Consider the following 19,134-nt stretch of genomic DNA (forward strand, 5'->3'; position numbering starts at 1 on the left):
TTCTAAAATTCCATCCACACGCTGCGGAGAAAATCTGCGTGTAAACTAACCTGCTGCGAGGACGTTAAATCCACAGCGGTCAATATTTACTGCAGATTCTAATCGTGGATTTTATTCCTTCCGATTAAAGTGATTCGGCACCACAATCCATGTTAACGGAAATCTACGCTATTTGTGTGAACTCGCTCTCGCAGATTCACTGCAGGTTTGCGGTGGATTTTTGTCTGCGGGTTATCATCCGTGAGTCTGCAGCGTGAGAACCCCGGGGCAGGCGGGACGGAAACATATTGATATGTGGAGAAAACGCAATTAACTGACAAAGTTTATCTTTAACTGAAATGTTATAGAAAATGTTATTGTTATTGTTTGCTCTTTCGCGCTCCAACAAAACACAATGTAACAAAAGAATGTGATGGACGTTTGCCCTTTAGACTTCATTCAGTGTTTTGCTGGTTCAGGAAACACAGAAATACTAACTGATTAGTTGCTCCAGGGGGAGCTGCGATTGGAAATACAAAACTGTGTCAGACACTCAGACTGGAGTTACAAGAGATCCAGAAAAAGAATTTATTACATCCATGTTATTCATGAAAAGAACCTTCTAAGCTCCGCCCAGTTATAAAAAAAATGCAACGTGTAACGATCCACATAGTGTTAAATTACAAGTTAAAGGGAATGTAACACCTCTATTTTTTACTAATTATAACCATACAGTGAAACATTTTCTATTTTTCTCATTGGTGTTTATTTTCTGATAGTAGATTCTTTTAATTCTGCTCTCTGTACATGACTATGGGGGCGGCCATATTGTATGAGATGCAGTTCACAGCAAATAGAGATGTGCTTTATAGCAAAACTCATTGGCCTTTCAAATAATGGACAGGAAGGGATCCATAGACTTATATATGAGAGTGTTGTGGGCATGCTCTGTACAGGGAGGGGGAGGAGGTCTTACCATCACCAATTGACTTTGCTTCTTAGTGTAATCTGGCCTATGACGATAATGAGATGACAGTTGAGAATTTTCTTCTATAGAACAGGAAGTGTCAGACTTTTATTAAGCTTAGTGGTCAGTGTGCAGGGAGGGGAAGAAGGTGAGCTGTGACATAACCTATTGTGAATGGTAGATCCCTTGTTCTCTATATATAGGTGTCCCCTCTCATTGTAATCCTGCCTGTGATGATAATGAGATGACGACTGAGAAGTTTTTTTATAAAGCAGGAAGTCATACCATAGGCTATTCCTCGCGGCCGAGCATGATTGCCTTCCAAGTATGGGTTCTTTGCGATGGGTCTGTAGGTGACTATGGAGACCTATTCTTGATCCACAGGTTCTTTCGCAGTAGGAACATTGGTATCCAAGTGGATCAGGGTCCTGACAAGGATTGGCTTGACATTCTTTCCTCTTAATGTGTTTCTCCCTTTCGCTATCCATTCGTGCCTCTTCAATTTTCACAGCACTGTTGGTAACGGCTGACCCCTATAAGGGGGCACTGGAGGCCCATGGCTTCTTAGTTCTCAATATCTATGACACAGTTTTTAATGTTAGCTTTAGGCCCATCTTTAAATCTCTTTTGCCGTCCACCAACATTCCATTTTCCGTTCTTGAATTGAGATTATAGTAATTGCTTTGGGGGACTGTAGTTGGGCATTCACACAATGTGGCCGTTCCAGCGAAGTTGATGGTGAAGGATCATCACTTCAATGCTGGTGGTCTTTGCTTCTTCCGGAATGCTGACATTTGTCCGCCTGTCTTCCCAAGAGATTTTCAGGATTTTTCGAAGGCAATGATGATGGAATCGTTCCAGAAGTTGAGAGTGACGTTTGTAGACGGTCTACGTGTCGCACGTATACCACAAGGTTGGAAGGACAATAGCTTCATAAACAAACACCCTGGTATCCCTACGAATGTCCCGATCCTCAAACACTCTCTGCTGCAAGAGCTGCACTCGCAGAGCTCAGACGGTGTTGTATTTTGGCATCTTTGTTAGCTTTTGTGGAGAGATGGCTGCCAAGGTAGTGGGAAGGGTCAACATTTTCCAACGTTACACCATTAGGGCTCAGTCAGACGAGCGTTTTTTTTTTGCGTGCACCTATTTGCGCAAAAAATTGCGCATCTATTAGAACTATTGGTTCCCTATGGCACTGGTCAGATGTTTGTCTTTTACAGGCGTAGAATATGTTCACCTGCAAAAGATAGGACATCCATGCATCACTAGAGATGAGCGAGCACCAAAATGCTCGGGTGCTCGTTACTCAAATCAAAATTACAGTGATGCTCGAGGGTTCGTTTCGAGTAACGAACCCCATTGAAGTCAATGGGCGACCCGAGCATTTTTGTATATGACTGGTGCTCCGCTAAGGTTTTCATTTGTGAAAATCTTAGCAAATCACCAAACTCATGTAAAAAACACAGAAATGGATAGGGCAGGCGAGGAGCAACATGCAGGGCCGCATTTCGGGCTCCGAGGTCTCACTATTAAGCCACAATAGTGGCAAGAGTGAGACCCTCCCCCCCCCGACTGTCAGCATAACGATCGTTCTCCTCTGCCATAGCTGTAACAGCTCTCTGAATGACAGCTGAGAGCTGCCCCTGATTGGTCCCTGTGCTGAGCCAATCAGAGGCAGCACTCACTCACCCATTCATGAATTCATCTCGAGCACCCTAATACTCAAACGAGCATCAAGCTTGGACGAGTATGCTCGCTCATCTCTATACATCACCAATCTGCGCTGTCCATGGTCCGGTGCGTCTCTTCTCTGTGAATCCGGCACTGAACTAAAGCATTTTCTTCTGGCAGATGATTTAAAAATCCCCAACAAAAGAAAACTCTGCCTCTGATTGGCTGAGCGCTGTGAGAGGTCAAGCTTTTCGTATGCTTCTGTGTAGCTTGTAAAGTAGCTTGTAGGTCTTCTTCTGAATGAGCACAGACTATGTTATCATCATATTGGAGTTCACATTGTTGTGACCTTGGTTTTGGCTTTTAGTCTGTTAAGGTTAAATAATTTACCATCTGTCTGATAGATGATTTCCATGCGGTTGGAAGCTTCTCATCAACAAGCTGTAGTATCATAGCTATAAAGATGGAAAACATTAAGTTGGGGCAATAATACAACCCTGTTTGACGCCTGACTGCACCTTAAATGGGTAATTTTGGGAGCTATTGTTGTCCAAGACTGTAGCCAAGGAAGTGTCAGACTACTATTAGGCCTAGTGGTCAGTGTGAGAACTGCAGGATTTTAAAAATATAGATTTTACATTAAAAATGTAAAAAAATCTACAAAAAATATTAAAAATATGTTTAACATAAAAACTTGTTTTCTGGTGATATATCCCCTTCTCACACATACCTGCCTATTCCAAAATCACTTGGGAATATTCCATTATGCAGAAAAATCTGCATCAAAATCTGCATTAAGAATATGCTTACCTGGTAGAATTCAGTTTAAAAAAATGTATCAAAATCGGCATCTTTTTTGCGCGGCCCGGCATGCGTATTTAGTCCTGTTAATGGACACATGGTGGATTTGCTGCAGAATTTTTAAATTTGAAATCAATAGCGCGCTCTACTGGCTGAAAATATGGCGCGGATTTTCACTGCAGAATTCATTCATTGTAATTAGTGAATTCTACAGTCAAAATCTACATGCCCTTATAGATGCCCTTATACGTGACCTTATACATGCCCTTATACATACCCTTATACATGCCCTTATACATACCCTTATACATACCCTTATACATGCCCTTATATATACCCTTATACATGCCCTTATACATACCCTTATACATGCCCTTATACATGCCCTTATATATACCCTTATACATGCCCTTATACATGCCCTTATATATACCCTTATACATGCCCTTATACATGCCCTTATATATACCCTTATACATACCCTTATACATACCCTTATAGATGCCTTTATACGTGACCTTATACATGCCCTTATACATACCCTTATACATACCCTTATACGTGCCCTTATACATGCCCTTATACATACCCTTATACATGCCCCTATACATACCCTTATACGTGCCCTTATACGTGCCCTTATACATACCCTTATACATGCCCTTATACATACCCTTATACATGCCCTTATATATACCCTTATACATGCCCTTATACATGCCCTTATATATACCCTTATACATGCCCTTATACATGCCCTTATACATACCCTTATAGATGCCTTTATACGTGACCTTATACATGCCCTTATACATACCCTTATACATACCCTTATACGTGCCCTTATACATGCCCTTATACATACCCTTATACATGCCCCTATACATACCCTTATACGTGCCCTTATACGTGCCCTTATACATACCCTTATACATGCCCTTATATATACCCTTATACATGCCCTTATACATGCCCCTATACATACCCTTATACGTGCCCTTATACGTGCCCTTATACATACCCTTATACATGCCCTTATATATACCCTTATACATGCCCTTATACATGCCCTTATATATACCCTTATACATGCCCTTATACATGCCCTTATACATACCCTTATAGATGCCTTTATACGTGACCTTATACATGCCCTTATACATACCCTTATACATACCCTTATACGTGCCCTTATACATGCCCTTATACATACCCTTATACATGCCCCTATACATACCCTTATACGTGCCCTTATACGTGCCCTTATACATACCCTTATACATGCCCTTATATATACCCTTATACATGCCCTTATACATTCCCCTATACATACCCTTATACATGCGGATTTTGACAATGCAATATTCCGCAGTATCTTGCAGAATGTGTGGTAGTACCCTACGGGTGTAGTTTGCCCATGCTGTCCTGAGCACTCTGACAATGGTCGTGGAGAGACACAACTGCACACTATGTGGTCCAGCTGCAGAGGCAGCAGTCCGACACCTCCTATTCTGATTAAGGCCCAATGCCCACAGATGGATCTTCGCTGTGGAATTCGCGGCCAGACGCCTACCGCGAATGCTGCAGCAATGTCCATCCATAGACATGCTATGTTAAACGATTCTTCCCTGCCCAAGAGAGGAAATAAACGGTAATTTTTCCACTTGTGAGGGAGAATCGCGTCATGCTCTATTTGGCGCAGAAAATCGCACGGATGGCTTCCATTGCAGTCAATGAAAGCCGTCCGTCCAGCGGTACTTCCTTTAGTGAGCACTGCAGAAGTATTGTGTAAATCCATGTCATAGCCCATCGCCAGCACGTCACGCCCTGCACTGCGCATGCGCGTCAGCTTGGACAGGTGCATATGGGTCTCCGGGGGTCACTGCCAAGGCATCAGGTCTAATTCCACTGTGAGATTTCGCAGTCAGATCTGACCCGGCCGCGGGCGTGAGGCCTAACTGCATGCTGCGTATTGGTCTTCTCAGTGCTTATATGTGCTGAATTCTGTATCTTTTTCTGTAATTTCAGGAAGATATTGATGAGGAGATTGAAGCAGAATACAACATCCTGAAGGCCTTATCTCATCACGCAAATGTTGTCAAGTTCTATGGAATGTATTTCAAGAAAGATGCCAAGACCGGGGATCAGCTGTGGCTCGTCTTGGAGGTTTGCAATTTATTTCTAAATACACTGCTTAAAAATATGCGTGGAACACGTATGCATCGCAGTGTGCCCCCGCGTGACGGGCACATCGGAGGCATCAATCTGTCCGCTCAGGAAGCAGAAGTGCTTGGGAATCCATTTCACAGGAGCACCAGAGAGGCGATAGGAAGACACCCCAAAAAAAGGACTGGAGACACTTCCTCTCTCCTTCCTGACAGTTTCCTCTCTAGTCTTGCTGGTGTCCTTGTCATTACTGGTACATCAGGCGCTACCTGCAGCCCAATCAGAGTGTACAGGTGGTCCTCCTACTCCAGGGTGGCACATGCATACCTGCCGTAGTGGTTTGTGGTGTCTCCCAGCACAAGAGCCTGGAGCAGATAGCGGGGCATGGGCCATTACATGAGGGGAGCATCAGGAGCGGAGAGGAGCATTGCCAAAGCCCTACATAATGTCCTCCAGTATAAGGACTGGAGGAGCGCCGCTAGAGGTCTGCAAAATGACCTTCAGCAGCTACTGAGCAAACTGTTAGAAACCAACTACATGAGTGTTGCATTGTAGTGCGCCAGAGTGAGAGGTGATGCGTCACAGATGCGGTTATGGTACAAGTGTAGCGACCCAGACCTAGGAGGTGTTTAAGCAGCGGGGCATAGATAAGATGGTAGTCACAGTAGCTCTACTGCTCCTCCTGGCAGAGAGGGAAAAAATGCTGGATCTTAAGGTCTAACTACACAGTGGTAAAAATATAAGCAGATATCAACACCTGCTACCCATAGAGTCGGGTAGGGGAAGATATTAGTTTGTCGTAGCGCCAGCTCGTGTACGGGTAGGGATCCGTCCCGAGTGAAACAATAAATACAAAAATTGGAGTACTAAACAAAAATGGGGTTGGTAGTCCTTGTCCTCCTGTAGTGTTGTGTGGTACCTCAGTACAGATTTTGTTAATGGTGGGAAGCACTCCAGGAAACAGACTTAGATGGTGAAAACAATTTAACTCTTTATTTGCAGGGAGAGAGGAAACTTTTGAACTTGCAGCAGTTACACACTTGAATTACATTTGCTTGAGGTAGATGATAAACTTACATTACATTTGCAGACATTGCTTATTTCTGAACTGTTCTCAGGAGACGGTTATAAGACATTACATTTGTAAACTTCCAGCTTTTCTCCCTGGCTTTTACTATTACTTTAAAGATGACTTGATTTCCTTTTTTTCCTTCTCTTTTCTCTCTTTTTCTTTCTCCTCTGCTAACTCCTCCAGAATAACGTGTAGTACTGACACTTTAGATGTTCTAGCTTCCCACCGTACTGGCTGTTGTAGATGTTCTCCTTGTTCTTCCCTGATCTCTATCTCTCTGACTTCTTGGCTAGGCAACTTCGAGGACTAGACTGACTAACCCCGCCCACTCTAACCTTTTATACCTTTCTTCTCAACCAATCGTCAGCTAGAAGAAATCTGACTATCCAATCTCAGGCTAGCTAGGGGTGATTGGCATGTGTGAGAGCAGGTTAGAGTGTATTCTGCAAAGCTATGCAAAATTAGGTAGCATAGACATATCTAATTACCACATTTAAAGTCACATACACATATTTTCACACATTTACAGATATATACACTAAATGACATAAAATGGCTGTAGACGTGCTGTGGGACCCCAACTCTGGGGTATTACACAAGTACTTCTTCTACTTGGATACACTACAGTGAAAAGTTGGAGGGTTGATGGTAAAGGCTGACCTCTGCTCCCTGGTGTGTTGTCTCCGTGTAGTACAGTGTCCCGCAGTGGAAGAGAGTCTCAGGAGTCAGGCAGGGTAACGATAACTCACATTTATTCAGTATCTAGGTGGTAAAGGGTTAAAGTCCATCACAGTCCAGTCTCTCAGATCCCATCTTGAAGGTGGCGGCTGGAAGTACCTTTGCCTCTCCATACAATTTGTGCTGCTGATCTGGTTTTTTTTACCAGGGCCTGTTATTACTTGCAACTTGCACTAAAAACTCTGTATCCTCCAGGCATCCGATACAAGAACTGTCTGTTAGAACTGTGAAGCTCTGGCCCCTAAACCAGCTGGCTCAGTTGTCACTAAGCCTGCTTTCCTCTCTTCTGAAACTTATAGAACATTGCATGGACATTGGCTTCTCCCGTCAGTTTAGGGCTGATTGGCTGAGAGTTGGGAGTCTGGAAAGAGCTGAATCACTGTGGCTGTTTTATCCCATCCCAAACTCTACTGTACTCAAACCACCAACTTCAAGTCTGGGTATTACTACAGTATGTATAGCACAATGAAAAGCCATTGCAGTATATAGCACAATTAAAACGGCAGTCTTACAATATATAACACAATTGAAGGCACACATTTAAAGTCACATACCCTCTTTTCCTACTATATTCTCCCTATGTAGTGCCCGTTCTGGGTCACTACAGCATGAGGGCCCAACGCCCGGTAGTGTGACCGGCGCTCACAGCCCAGCACCCTGCAGCTCGATTAACATTCACCAGAGAACATCAGAATTGTCAGGTCTGCCAATTTGTGAGGATATATATATATATATTGCCATATGTTCTTTATACTTTTATACCTATATGCAAGTTTTATTCAATTCCAAATGAAAAAAACTTATATGTCGCCTTACATCAGATATTCCAATGCTTTAGAAGGCTGAGAGAGATGTTCTAGAAATTCAGAGATGATACGGAACCAGACACAAGGACGCATGTACTTGGCTGTTTTCCCAGAAGCCCATATCAAGATGTTCAACCATGTACATAATTTTCACTGTCTCAGGCCCAAAATCCGGACTTCTTAGAATTGAGTGGGTGATTCTTTGCACTGTAGTAAATTAAATACGTGATTTTCTGTACAAGCCAGAGGCGCCTCACTGTCTAAGGCGGAAATCCGGACTGCCCATATATGGTTATGAGCCCATCACCCCTTGTTGGTGAGGGGACAAAGGGTATAAGATCTCATGTAATCTGTAATAAAGCACGTTGGCACAGCCGAGAGCCATGTCCCGTGTGAGGAATGATACCAGACCTCCCTGTGTGGTGTTTTTTTCTTTACCGCCGGCAACGGGGCAAGTGGGGTGGGCCCGATTGGTGCTGTACTTAGAAAGAATTTTATTACCCTGATAAATGGCGCCCGAACGTGCGGCGACAAAACCGGAGCTTACAACGCATTCCACCCGGATCCACGCTACTGAGAAGCCGTCCTGCTGCAAACCGAGCCTGATCAACTCACTTAGAACTCCAGGTAAGACAAACATATATTTATGTTGTGTTTTACGCTGAGAGTCTTGCAGCAGGACTGACTATCTGTGGTTTGTGACCGGACGGGTTGGGTTAAGAGTTCTACACGGTAACTCGTGTGGGCTCCGGGTTTGCCGTCATGGACCACTGACCGTGATATGCGCACCAATGGCTCACCCAGAAACTAGTCTGTAGTCTATTTGTACTTTGAAGTTTTAACGTTTTAATAATAGTGGAGATTGTTGTATCTGCAGAAGTTTTTTTTCTCTCTTTCTTTTCATTTAGTCTCATAAGAGAAGGGACTCTCGGTCGGTTTGCCTTATATATGGGGCTAGCGATTTGATTTCAGAGAGATGCATTTTATGCGGCTGGTTCCATAAGGAGAAGGGACCCTCGGTTGTCTTGCCAGTATATAAGGGCCTGACAATTTGAAAATTAAGAGGGATGCATTCTATGGAGCGTGTTATTATTTTTATTATTGTTGATGTTCTAATATGCGTAAGATCTTATTAAAGAAGATAGAGCCCCTCAAGGGCTGCCGCCATGTGGATGAATTTGTAAAATGTAACAAAACTCTAATGAAAATGTGTGACACCGACCCGCATGGCAGATTACAAAATGGTGTCTGGGAGGAGGTCTTTAGGACCCAGAGGTGCCTTGGAAGATCAGGTTTTGCTAGAAAGTACAGGGAGGAAGAGAGAGAGACAGTCAGAGAAAGTATGTACACATTATTTGTTTAAGAAAGTATCCGTAAGTGAAATGTTGAAAAGTACAGTAAGTGATCAAGAGGGCGTCAGGAGTGTGTCTATTGAAGGTTATATTGGCAGTTAGGTAGGGGAGAGAAGTATGAGGAGCAAGCAAGTCGATAAGTAAGTTACAATGCATGTGATTTGTTGGCAAAGAGAGATGAAAATGTGTATAATACAAGATAGATAATAGATATGGATATATATGTGTATATATGTATATACTGTAAGTGCAAATAGTTAACTGAGCTTGCTTTTAGGGGAGAAGGCTTGTTGACATGTAGCTGCGAGTCTCTGTGTAGCCTTCCAAGGTCAGGAAGATAACAGCGAGAGAGAAAATGCAATAACAACCTTGGTTAATATCTTTGCTTGCTTACAATGAATTGAAATGAATTTAATTAGTTATACTGTCTTAGTAGGCAGGGAAATATAGTAATTTCTAATGTATATTCTTACTTATACAGGGGTTGAAAATGAATGTTGCAAGGTCCCAGGATATGTGTTATTTATGATTTCAAAATGCAGGCAATAGTTTAAGCTAAACAATTCAGTCTGTGTTTCATATTTGCGGAGAGATAACAGTCAGGGTCACAGAAACTAAAACACTTCAGCGTCTAATACAGCATATAATAGCTTCAATAAATAAGATATATAGAATATCTCAGTCACTCAGCAAACTTTTTCACATAATTTGTCAAAGATAGCGCTCATTCACAATCTCATCTCAATAGAATCATGTACTTTATGATAGCACTCACCTCAATGTTTTTCAGCTGATGTATGTATGTTTGTCAAACTTTTTTTGTCCGTGCATCTATGTGTACTGGTACACCTTCAAGGGGGGTGACGGAGCAAACTTGAGAGCATGGATGGATGTGAGTTAGTGACCCGTGTTCAAGCTGTGGTGGAATGTGTGATGTGGATATTGACTGGGGATAAAAGTCCTCCCCATGCATGGGACTTTGCTTGGTTGAGATGTGGACGTGTAGACTGTTACGCTGAAATGGAGCTGAGAAGACGGACGCACGGAGCCAATATCGAAGGGGTGGAGCTAGATGATGTAATAGTACGTAATGTTTCATCCTTCTTGTCCAAGGGAGGGGGTGAGGAGCGTGAGCAGCTAGTAAAAGTTTTTGTTTTGTTTTGTTTTGTCTCCCGTCTCAAATTTTGATAAGACATTGCAGGCAGGAACAGACTAATAATGAATTCACTTAAAGGGATCTCACATTTCCAATATTAGTAGATGTTTTGTAGATTATTCTGCCCCGATGTAACTCATGTTTCTGTTATTGATGCTAACATCTTACAGGCCTTATCTGCATCCATCAAATCTTTTTACAATGTGGTACTAACTTAAACCCGGCTACTATTGTTCCAATTGAGTACCCTGGTTTAAAGGGGGGGAGGAGAAGGCATAGGTGATCTAGGTATTGCAAGTCAGCCATTTTTAAATTCAGCCATTTTTCAAAAAATTTTTGCAAGCCATTTTTAAATTTTTTAAATTTTTTGCAACAAGATTCTGATCTTTTTCAAATAGAATATCAGCCTGATTGTCTAGCAGTGATGCAACAAGAAAATTTAAGTTTTAAAAAGTTACTGAAAGCCCTTGTTAATAATGCATATTTTGAGTTGTTTTTTATAGATGATACCAGGGTGATTGACAACTCCACACTGGATATGCAGTCGTAACACAACATGACACGGTAAAAGCAGAATGTCTCCGCATGTCGCAGTACAAGAAGCGGAACTGAAGGCCCTCACTGAGGCGTGTAGAGTGGTAGAAGGTCAGACGGCAAACATTTACACTGACTCCCGGTATGCATTTGGCATAGCTCATGATTACGGCCCAACATGGAAGGCCAGACAGTTTTTTACCTCAGCAGGACAGCCAATTAAGAATGATGCAGTGGTGCAGAGTCTCTTGGAGGCCCTACTTCTACCTGACAAAGTGGAAAGCTCACACCAATTCCTACACCGGAGAAGCAAGAGGAAACGCCATCACAGGCCACACAGCAAAAGCAGCGGCCCTCAAGCCGTGGAAGAAAGAAGAAAAGAAGAATTTAACAATAAACTTGGACTTTGATAAAAATCTTGGACTTTGATTATAGCTTTGAACTTTGACTAAAACTACAAATGGACTAAAAAGGGACGGCGTATGGTGAACAGTCAACAGCACTTGCTTACCATAGTCCCTGTGCCCCATGATGGCCCAGCTGATGCACGGAAAGACACACTTATCAAAGCAGTAATGATGTCGATGCTTGAACGAGGACGGGTGGCTCCTTGGTTTTCTGTAGCTGCTGCATCATTTGTCCAATTTTGCATGATCTTTGCCGTAAGCAACAGGGCAGAAGTAAAATTTGCCACATCACACTTGCCTAGGCCACTCTACCCATTTCAGGGATTGCAAATTGGCTACACTCAGCTCCCACTTGTTGGGAAGCATGAATATGTGCTTGTTGTTGTTGATTTCTTTTCAGGTTGGAGACCTACCCTGTTACCAAAGTAAATAAGCAGGTAACCGCACAGAAGCTCATGAATGAGGTAATCCGCAGATACAGGGCACCGGAAGTGATTGAGTCAAACAAAGGTACACACTTCACAGGTGAAATAATGCAACACATCATGTCTGTTTTGGGTATATTCCAGGCTTTTCACACACCCTACCATCCGCTGAGTAGTGGGAAAGTAGATACAAAAGGCAATGAAGAAAATGGGCAAATTTTGAATTGAGTGTCTTTCATTAGTTTTTCTTTTTTTCCAGGAGGATACATGCCACAGTAGCAGATTTTGGGGAATGATTTTCTTGTTAATTTTGTCATAGGCCCCTCCAAGGAATTGTTAGTAATCCATTCTGTAGTCTCTGCTTTTCTCCCAGGTCCTACAGATGAGTGTCACAATCTAAAACCAGCTGACAGGGTCTATGTGAAAAAGTTTGAGAGAGAAACCCGGTTTGAAGGCCCTTACCAGATGTTGTTCACCACCCCAACTGCAGTCAAGCTCGAAGGAAAGCCCACTTGGATCCACACTTCGCACTGAAAAAAACTCATGATCCTGCATATCCTTTACATGCTATAATGTGGTACAATTCCTCTAACACACACCTTTGACTACTGTACACTAGCCCCCTGTTTCAGAACAAATTAATACAATGAAATGTGCAATATGAAGCCTACACTGAGGGTGAGAATCCAACTCCGCATCGTGCTAAGAGAGAAGCTGACGCTCCAGGTGGTAACTTTGATCCACATGTATACATAGATGCAATAGGAGTGCCAAGGGGGGTGCCAGATTAATTTAATTCCGGAGATCAGGTTAAAGCAGGTTTTGAGTCCTTATTTGCTTTTGTCACTGTTAATAATAATGTAGATTGGATGAATTATATCTCTTACAATCAGCAGAGGTTTGTAAACTACACCAGGGATGCTTTACAAGGGTTAGCTAACCAGTTAGGGCCCACTGCATCCATGGCGTTCCAAAATAGAGTGGCCCTGGATATGATTTTAGCAGAAGGAGGTGGGGTATGTAATTTCCTGTACGTGTATTATCCCTTTAATGTGACCAAAATTTCCCTTGTTTGAAAAAGATGAAGAGCCAGTTCCAATAATGCCAACCACGTACTTTACCAGAAGAAAGGAGAGATGTACTAGTACTGCGCCCGCCCCGGTCTCATAAGATGGACTGTCAGTGGAATTCCCATTTGCCTAGGGAAAGTGCAGAAGACCTTAGGTTCCGGCGAGGGCACACCCTGCGGGGTGTTAACTTGTACAGATAGAGGGTATGGATGCCCGGAAATAAGCCCAGGGAATCCATGGCCTCCTTCTGAGGTGAGGTAGGGATCCCTCCCTTTTAGGAGTAGGGACTTACGGGCAGTGGAGAAACCCTGACGCAAGGGAGAGACGACCGAAGAAGAGTGCAAGGTCTGATGCTTGATCTCCATATTAAGTTTTTTAGGGGGGTTTGTGAGGGTATATATATATATATATATTGCCATATGTTCTTTATACTTTTATACCTATATGCAAGTTTTATTCAATTCCAAATGAAAAAAACTTATATGTCGCCTTACATCAGATATTCCAACGCTTTAGAAGGCTGAGAGAGATGTTCTAGAAATTCAGAGATGATACGGAACCAGACACAAGGACGCATGTACTTGGCTGTTTTCCCAGAAGCCCATATCAAGATGTTCAACCATGTACATAATTTTCACTGTCTCAGGCCCGAAATCTGGACTTCTTAGAATTGAGTGGGTGATTCTTTGCACTGGAGTTAATTAAATACGTGATTTTCTGTACAAGCCAGAGGCGCCTCACTGTCTAAGGCGGAAATCCGGACTGCCCATATATGGTTATGAGCCCATCACCCCTTGTTGGTGAGGGGACAAAGGGTATAAGATCTCATGTAATCTGTAATAAAGCACGTTGGCACAGCCGAGAGCCATGTCCCATGTGAGGAATGATACCAGACCTCCCTGTGTGGTGTTTTTTTCTTTACCGCCGGCAACGGGGCAAGTGGGGTGGGCCTGATTGGTGCTGTACTTAGAAAGAATTTTATTACCCTGATAAATTGAGCCCTCAGTTGGTTGATGATCTTGGTCTCTGTTGACCGCTGAAATGTTACTTTGTTCTCTACGAATTACACAACTTATATCAGTAAGGAGTTTCACCTAGAATCTTTCTTTCATCGAGATCAGAGGAGTCACTTGTTCCCTTCATTACTTTGAGCAGTGTAGTAATGCACCATGTGCCTGGACAGTATGGGATCTTTGGGTATTTCTTGCCTATGTATTTTCTCACGTGCTTCATGCTTTGGTTAGACTCCATTATACAAGCAGCAGCTGCAGTATAAAGGAAAATGAAGACAAATGATTGATCGCTGGACGACCAACCGCATTGACCCCCAGGGCTCAAGAGAATGACAGGACTCGAGTCCTCCCGGTGAATGGAGTGGCGGTGCGCATTCTGACTACCGATGCATTTACTGTTTATGGAAATAGATGAACGATATGCTTGACTATCTAAGTCAGTCCTATAAAATTGAATGGAGCGCTAGTCACGTATGCTCACCCCTGCTTCATTCACCAAGGGGTCGAGGGTGCAAAAGTCTCATGTTCCCTGGGGTTCCAGTTTGTGGTTTCCAAGCGATCAATCATTTATCACCTGTTCTGTCGAAAGATGATAAATAGAGATGAGCGAGTATACTCGCTAAGGCACATTACTCGAGCGAGTAGTGCCTTAGCCGAGTATCTCCCCTCTCGTCTCTAAAGATTCGGGGGCCAGCGCCGTTGACAGGTAAGTTGCGGCGGGGAGCGGGGGGGGAGAGAGGGAGAGCGAGATCTCCCCTCCGTTCCTCCCCGCTCTCCCCCGCCGCTCCCCGCTGGCCCCCGAATCTTTAGAGACGAGCGGGGAGATACTCGGCTAAGGCACTACTCGCTCGAGTAATGTGCCTTAGGGAGTATACTCGCTCATCTCTAATGATAAATGATTTTGATAGAAGAACCCATTAACACCTTCAAGACCAAAGATTTTTCTCTGCTACAAATTTGTGAGACTTTGTAGCAACACAAAATCACAATATTGCCTCAAGAAAATGCAGCAATATCGCACAGACCACCAATGCGATATTGCTGCAATTTTCTTGCGGCGATATCGTGTCGCCCGTGTGAAAGACGCCTTAATGTGATCTTCCAGGCTTTCCCTACTAAGGGTCTTTGTGTTACGCCTGTCTGTTCTTAGTTCACCTTGCCAGCACACCTTGTTCTGTCCAGACGAGCCAGGGTTAACATTTCCTGTGCCTTCCAGTCAGGTTAATTACCCTGCTATGTGTCTGAGAGGTGTGCTGGTGATTGACAGGTCTATCTACCTCCCACCTCCCTATAAGATCCAGCTCATGCTGCTTGGGAGTTGCCGATTATTGTTCTGATTTTCCTGTCTGCTAGCCCTTGGTTTTATGTTTTGATTTACTTGTCCGTTGGACCTTGCTATTGTCTGCTTTACTTTCTGTTATCTGCCAGGCGTGTCCACCATCAGGGCTATCTCCAGGAAGGGTCAGTGGTGTCGGTGTAGATCAGGGAGCCCCGCGCCGTGCGTACCTAAGCACCCCACTAGTACCATAACACTTTGCCTCAATACATGTTCTTCACTTCTGCCCTCACTAGTGACAGATCAATGGGTCTACTGGCCCGGCGCTGCTCACACAATCCCCCCATTTGAATATTGTCTGGTAAAACATTAAATAGGCAACAAAAGCAATTGCCATTTGGTGTTGACCTGCACCAGATTTACCCTCTTCAGTTGTTTGCATCAATGCTGAAGTCAATTTTGGTTCAGATTTGCTGCAACTTACATGTGAATTTCATTCCCCTCAAAAAAATTATATATATTCTATAACGCAGCAGCTGCTCAGTTTTATTATAGCTGTTACCATATAATGTACTGAAATGCTGGCTCTATATGGTGAGCACTGACTTAACGATAGGAGATGCAGGGATGCGGTTGCACCGGGGCACAGGAGCCTTAGGGGGCCCATAAGGCCTCTCTTCTCCATATAGGGAGCCCAGTACTATGAATAAAGCATTATAGATGGGGGCCCTCTTACAGGTTTTGCATTGGGGCCCAGGAGCTTCAAGTTACGGCTCTGCGTTAAGGGGTTAAGAGAAGTTCCCCCCAAGATAAACTTTTGCACCCGCGCCCATGAGCCTTTAGCTACGCTCCTGAGTAAAAGTGATTACAGCGCAGTTACCTTCAGTAATTTCAGATGCCCCACTATTACGCTAGTAATATAGCCATCTGTGGCTCCAATTAGAAATAGGATTCCCTGAATGACCCCACTTAGTAATGATGACCCCCTCTGTGTTCCCAAATAGTAATTGTGAGCTCATTTGTAGCCCCAATTGGCAGTAGGTCCTTTTGTGTGTCTCAGTTAGTAACAGAATCCACTATGGCCCCACTTAGTGCTAGGGCCATCTCTGTGTTCCAAATATTATAGGACCCTTTGTGGCCCATGGCAGTGTGCCTGATCTCACTGCTAAACCTCCTACTGCAGGGAGAGTAAGGGGTTAAACTGCTTAGTACACCCACAGTCTTCACTCTCTGTGTTGAGATCTCACAGGTACACAGCGGGATGTCATCACTCCTCTCCCCAGCACTCACCATATTCCGGGTACTGGAGGGAAAGGGGAGGAGTGATGACCTCCTACTATGCACCTGCAGAGAGGGAAGGGTGTGAGCATACTAAGGACTTTAACCCTTTTCTCTCCCTGCTATTGGAGGTTTAGCAGCATAGATATTAATAGGGGTGACTGAGATGGCCATGGAGCTCCCTTAGGTCCTCAGGCCAGGAGCGGTTTCCCTATTCGCCCCTATTATAATCTGCCATTGGCTCTTACTGTACTGGAAATGAGCTATCATGTGCTGATTTCCTGATGAGCTTGTGCTGGGTTTGTGTTTATACACAGCAACCAATTACAAAAGGCAAAGCTGCAGGGTGAAAGAAGCTGCAACAGTCTGGACCAATGATGAGATAGTGGGTGTGTCTCAGACTACCTCAGACCCCTGTTCACACTGTAGCTAAACTTTATTCACAGATCATAACTCTGTAATAATGGAGCAACTGAGGAATATATATAGCAGGTAAGTATCCCCTGTAGGTACTCTTTTCGGAGCTCCTAACCTATCAGTCCTGTAAATCATTATTCCCCCTTTTTTGCAGCTGTGCACTGGCGGATCTGTAACTGATTTAGCAAAAGGTCTTTTGAAGAGAGGAGAACGGATGAATGAAGCCATCATTGCTTTCATTTTGCATGAGGCTCTTATGGTAAGTACTGTAGTATCTACTGATCAATGCTGAGCTATGTGACGTCACTTTAAGAGGTCTTATCCACTACTTAGCAGATCAAATATCACTTTTATTCTCAATTTGTGTGTTGGCAAAAAAAAATGTTTGTTATCATTCTGGCTAAAAGAACAGCGAGAAGGAAAAAACGAATGAGATATGTGCATAAGAACACCACCGCTGTCGGTGAAGTGAGTCGGGGATAGAGCACTTCCCACAACATGAAGCGCCCGCTGCAGCCTACTCCGTGTACCCCTCTGTACAACGAGAAGGCTGCAGCTCTCACTCCCTACGACTCTTTGGTGCCACTGTCACTATTTACGGAAGGAGGGGCTCCCTCTGTTTCCCAAATGGCACCCCGCGACAAAATGATTGAGAGCTGTTTGGTTACCATGACACCCTGCAGCAAGCTTAACAGGATGCCGCAAAATGTACAATATATATTGCAATCTCATAGTATTGCAGTTTATTTACAAGAAATCAGATGATAACAAGTCCAAGTTCCCTATGGAGACCAAAATAAAAATAACACTCAAAAAAAATAATATATATATACATAATGCATTATTTATGTGGCATGGTGGTAGGATTCTATGGGAGCTTCCAGCATATATCGGTCGAAAGATATGGCAAGACTTATCTTTTCCAGCCGCGTATAAAATCGCCCACTGTGTTCGCTCACCGATGTCCTATAATTCCCCGGCACAACGTTTTCCCCCAGCTAATCGCTCATCTGAATGAATGCATTGGAATCCAAAGCTTCAAATACTTGCAGTTTTTTGGGTTTTTTTTACGTGGCTAAATTAGCTGCGTAAAACCGCTTGTGTGAATGCAGCCGACCTCACACGACCATGTGTGCCAGTCTTCCGTATACGTATCCCTCTGGCGAGCATGCAGCAAGCAGACAATGGCATGCCATTAATCCCCATACATTATCTTGGCATGTATGAGCGCATAATACGCGACAAGATAGTGCGTGCTGTGATTGTTTGACCTAATATGCATGCAAAAAATACAATACTTGTCACAGAGGCAGAAAAGTCTAATATATTCAAGTAAAGCCCTTCACAGTTTAGACTATAGTATTAACCTCTTCCTGATGTACAGAGTAGGTAATGTAGCATACTAGTAGGTATGTCTAATAAGAGCTAGAGCAATGCGGTAGGTAAGTAGGTCTAAGAGGAAGTTCTAAAACTCAGAACTCAGGATATCCTTAATTTTCTTAGGTATCCTTCCCCGTTGTCAATTTGTTAGTGGATCACTGTTGGTCAGCCATACTGGTATTTGGTTGCCTTACTCGATGACACTCTGAACACCCCACGTTATCAGATTCTCTGAACCGCGGGATTATATAATACATCAGGGTGTGATAGACACATCCACTAAATACGGGGAAAAGTGACACCTTCAAAAGGACAAGAGTCACAGACAGTTATTGTGATTTCCCATCTGCCTGAATACTCAATGTCTCTTATATAAGGAAACTTCAAGCGGACGCCCATTTAGAATAGACTTGTTCAAGCATAATCGCCCATTGTCTATTCTAAATGGGCGTCCGCTTGAAGTTTCCTTATATAAGAGACATTGAGTATTCAGGCAGATGGGAAATCACAATAACTGTCTGTGACTCTTGTCCTTTTGAAGGTGTCACTTTTTCCCGTATTTAGTGGATGTGTCTATCACACCCTTATGTATTATATAATCCCGCGGTTCAGAGAATCTGATA

At 43.4% G+C, this 19,134-nt stretch overlaps 1 protein-coding gene across 1 annotated transcript in view; it reads left to right on the forward strand.

The window, feature by feature from the left end:
• MYO3A (myosin IIIA) overlaps positions 1-19,134 on the forward strand; it is a 236,852-nt gene that overhangs the window by 64,726 nt on the left and 152,992 nt on the right. The window contains exons 3-4 of the mRNA XM_066584921.1: positions 5,450-5,587; positions 17,286-17,390. Of these exons, the coding sequence (XP_066441018.1) occupies positions 5,450-5,587; positions 17,286-17,390 (243 nt within the window). The remainder of the gene's footprint in view (positions 1-5,449; positions 5,588-17,285; positions 17,391-19,134) is intronic.

This window comes from Eleutherodactylus coqui, chromosome 12 (genome assembly GCF_035609145.1).
Source record: "Eleutherodactylus coqui strain aEleCoq1 chromosome 12, aEleCoq1.hap1, whole genome shotgun sequence".
NCBI lineage: Eukaryota > Metazoa > Chordata > Amphibia > Anura > Eleutherodactylidae > Eleutherodactylus > Eleutherodactylus coqui.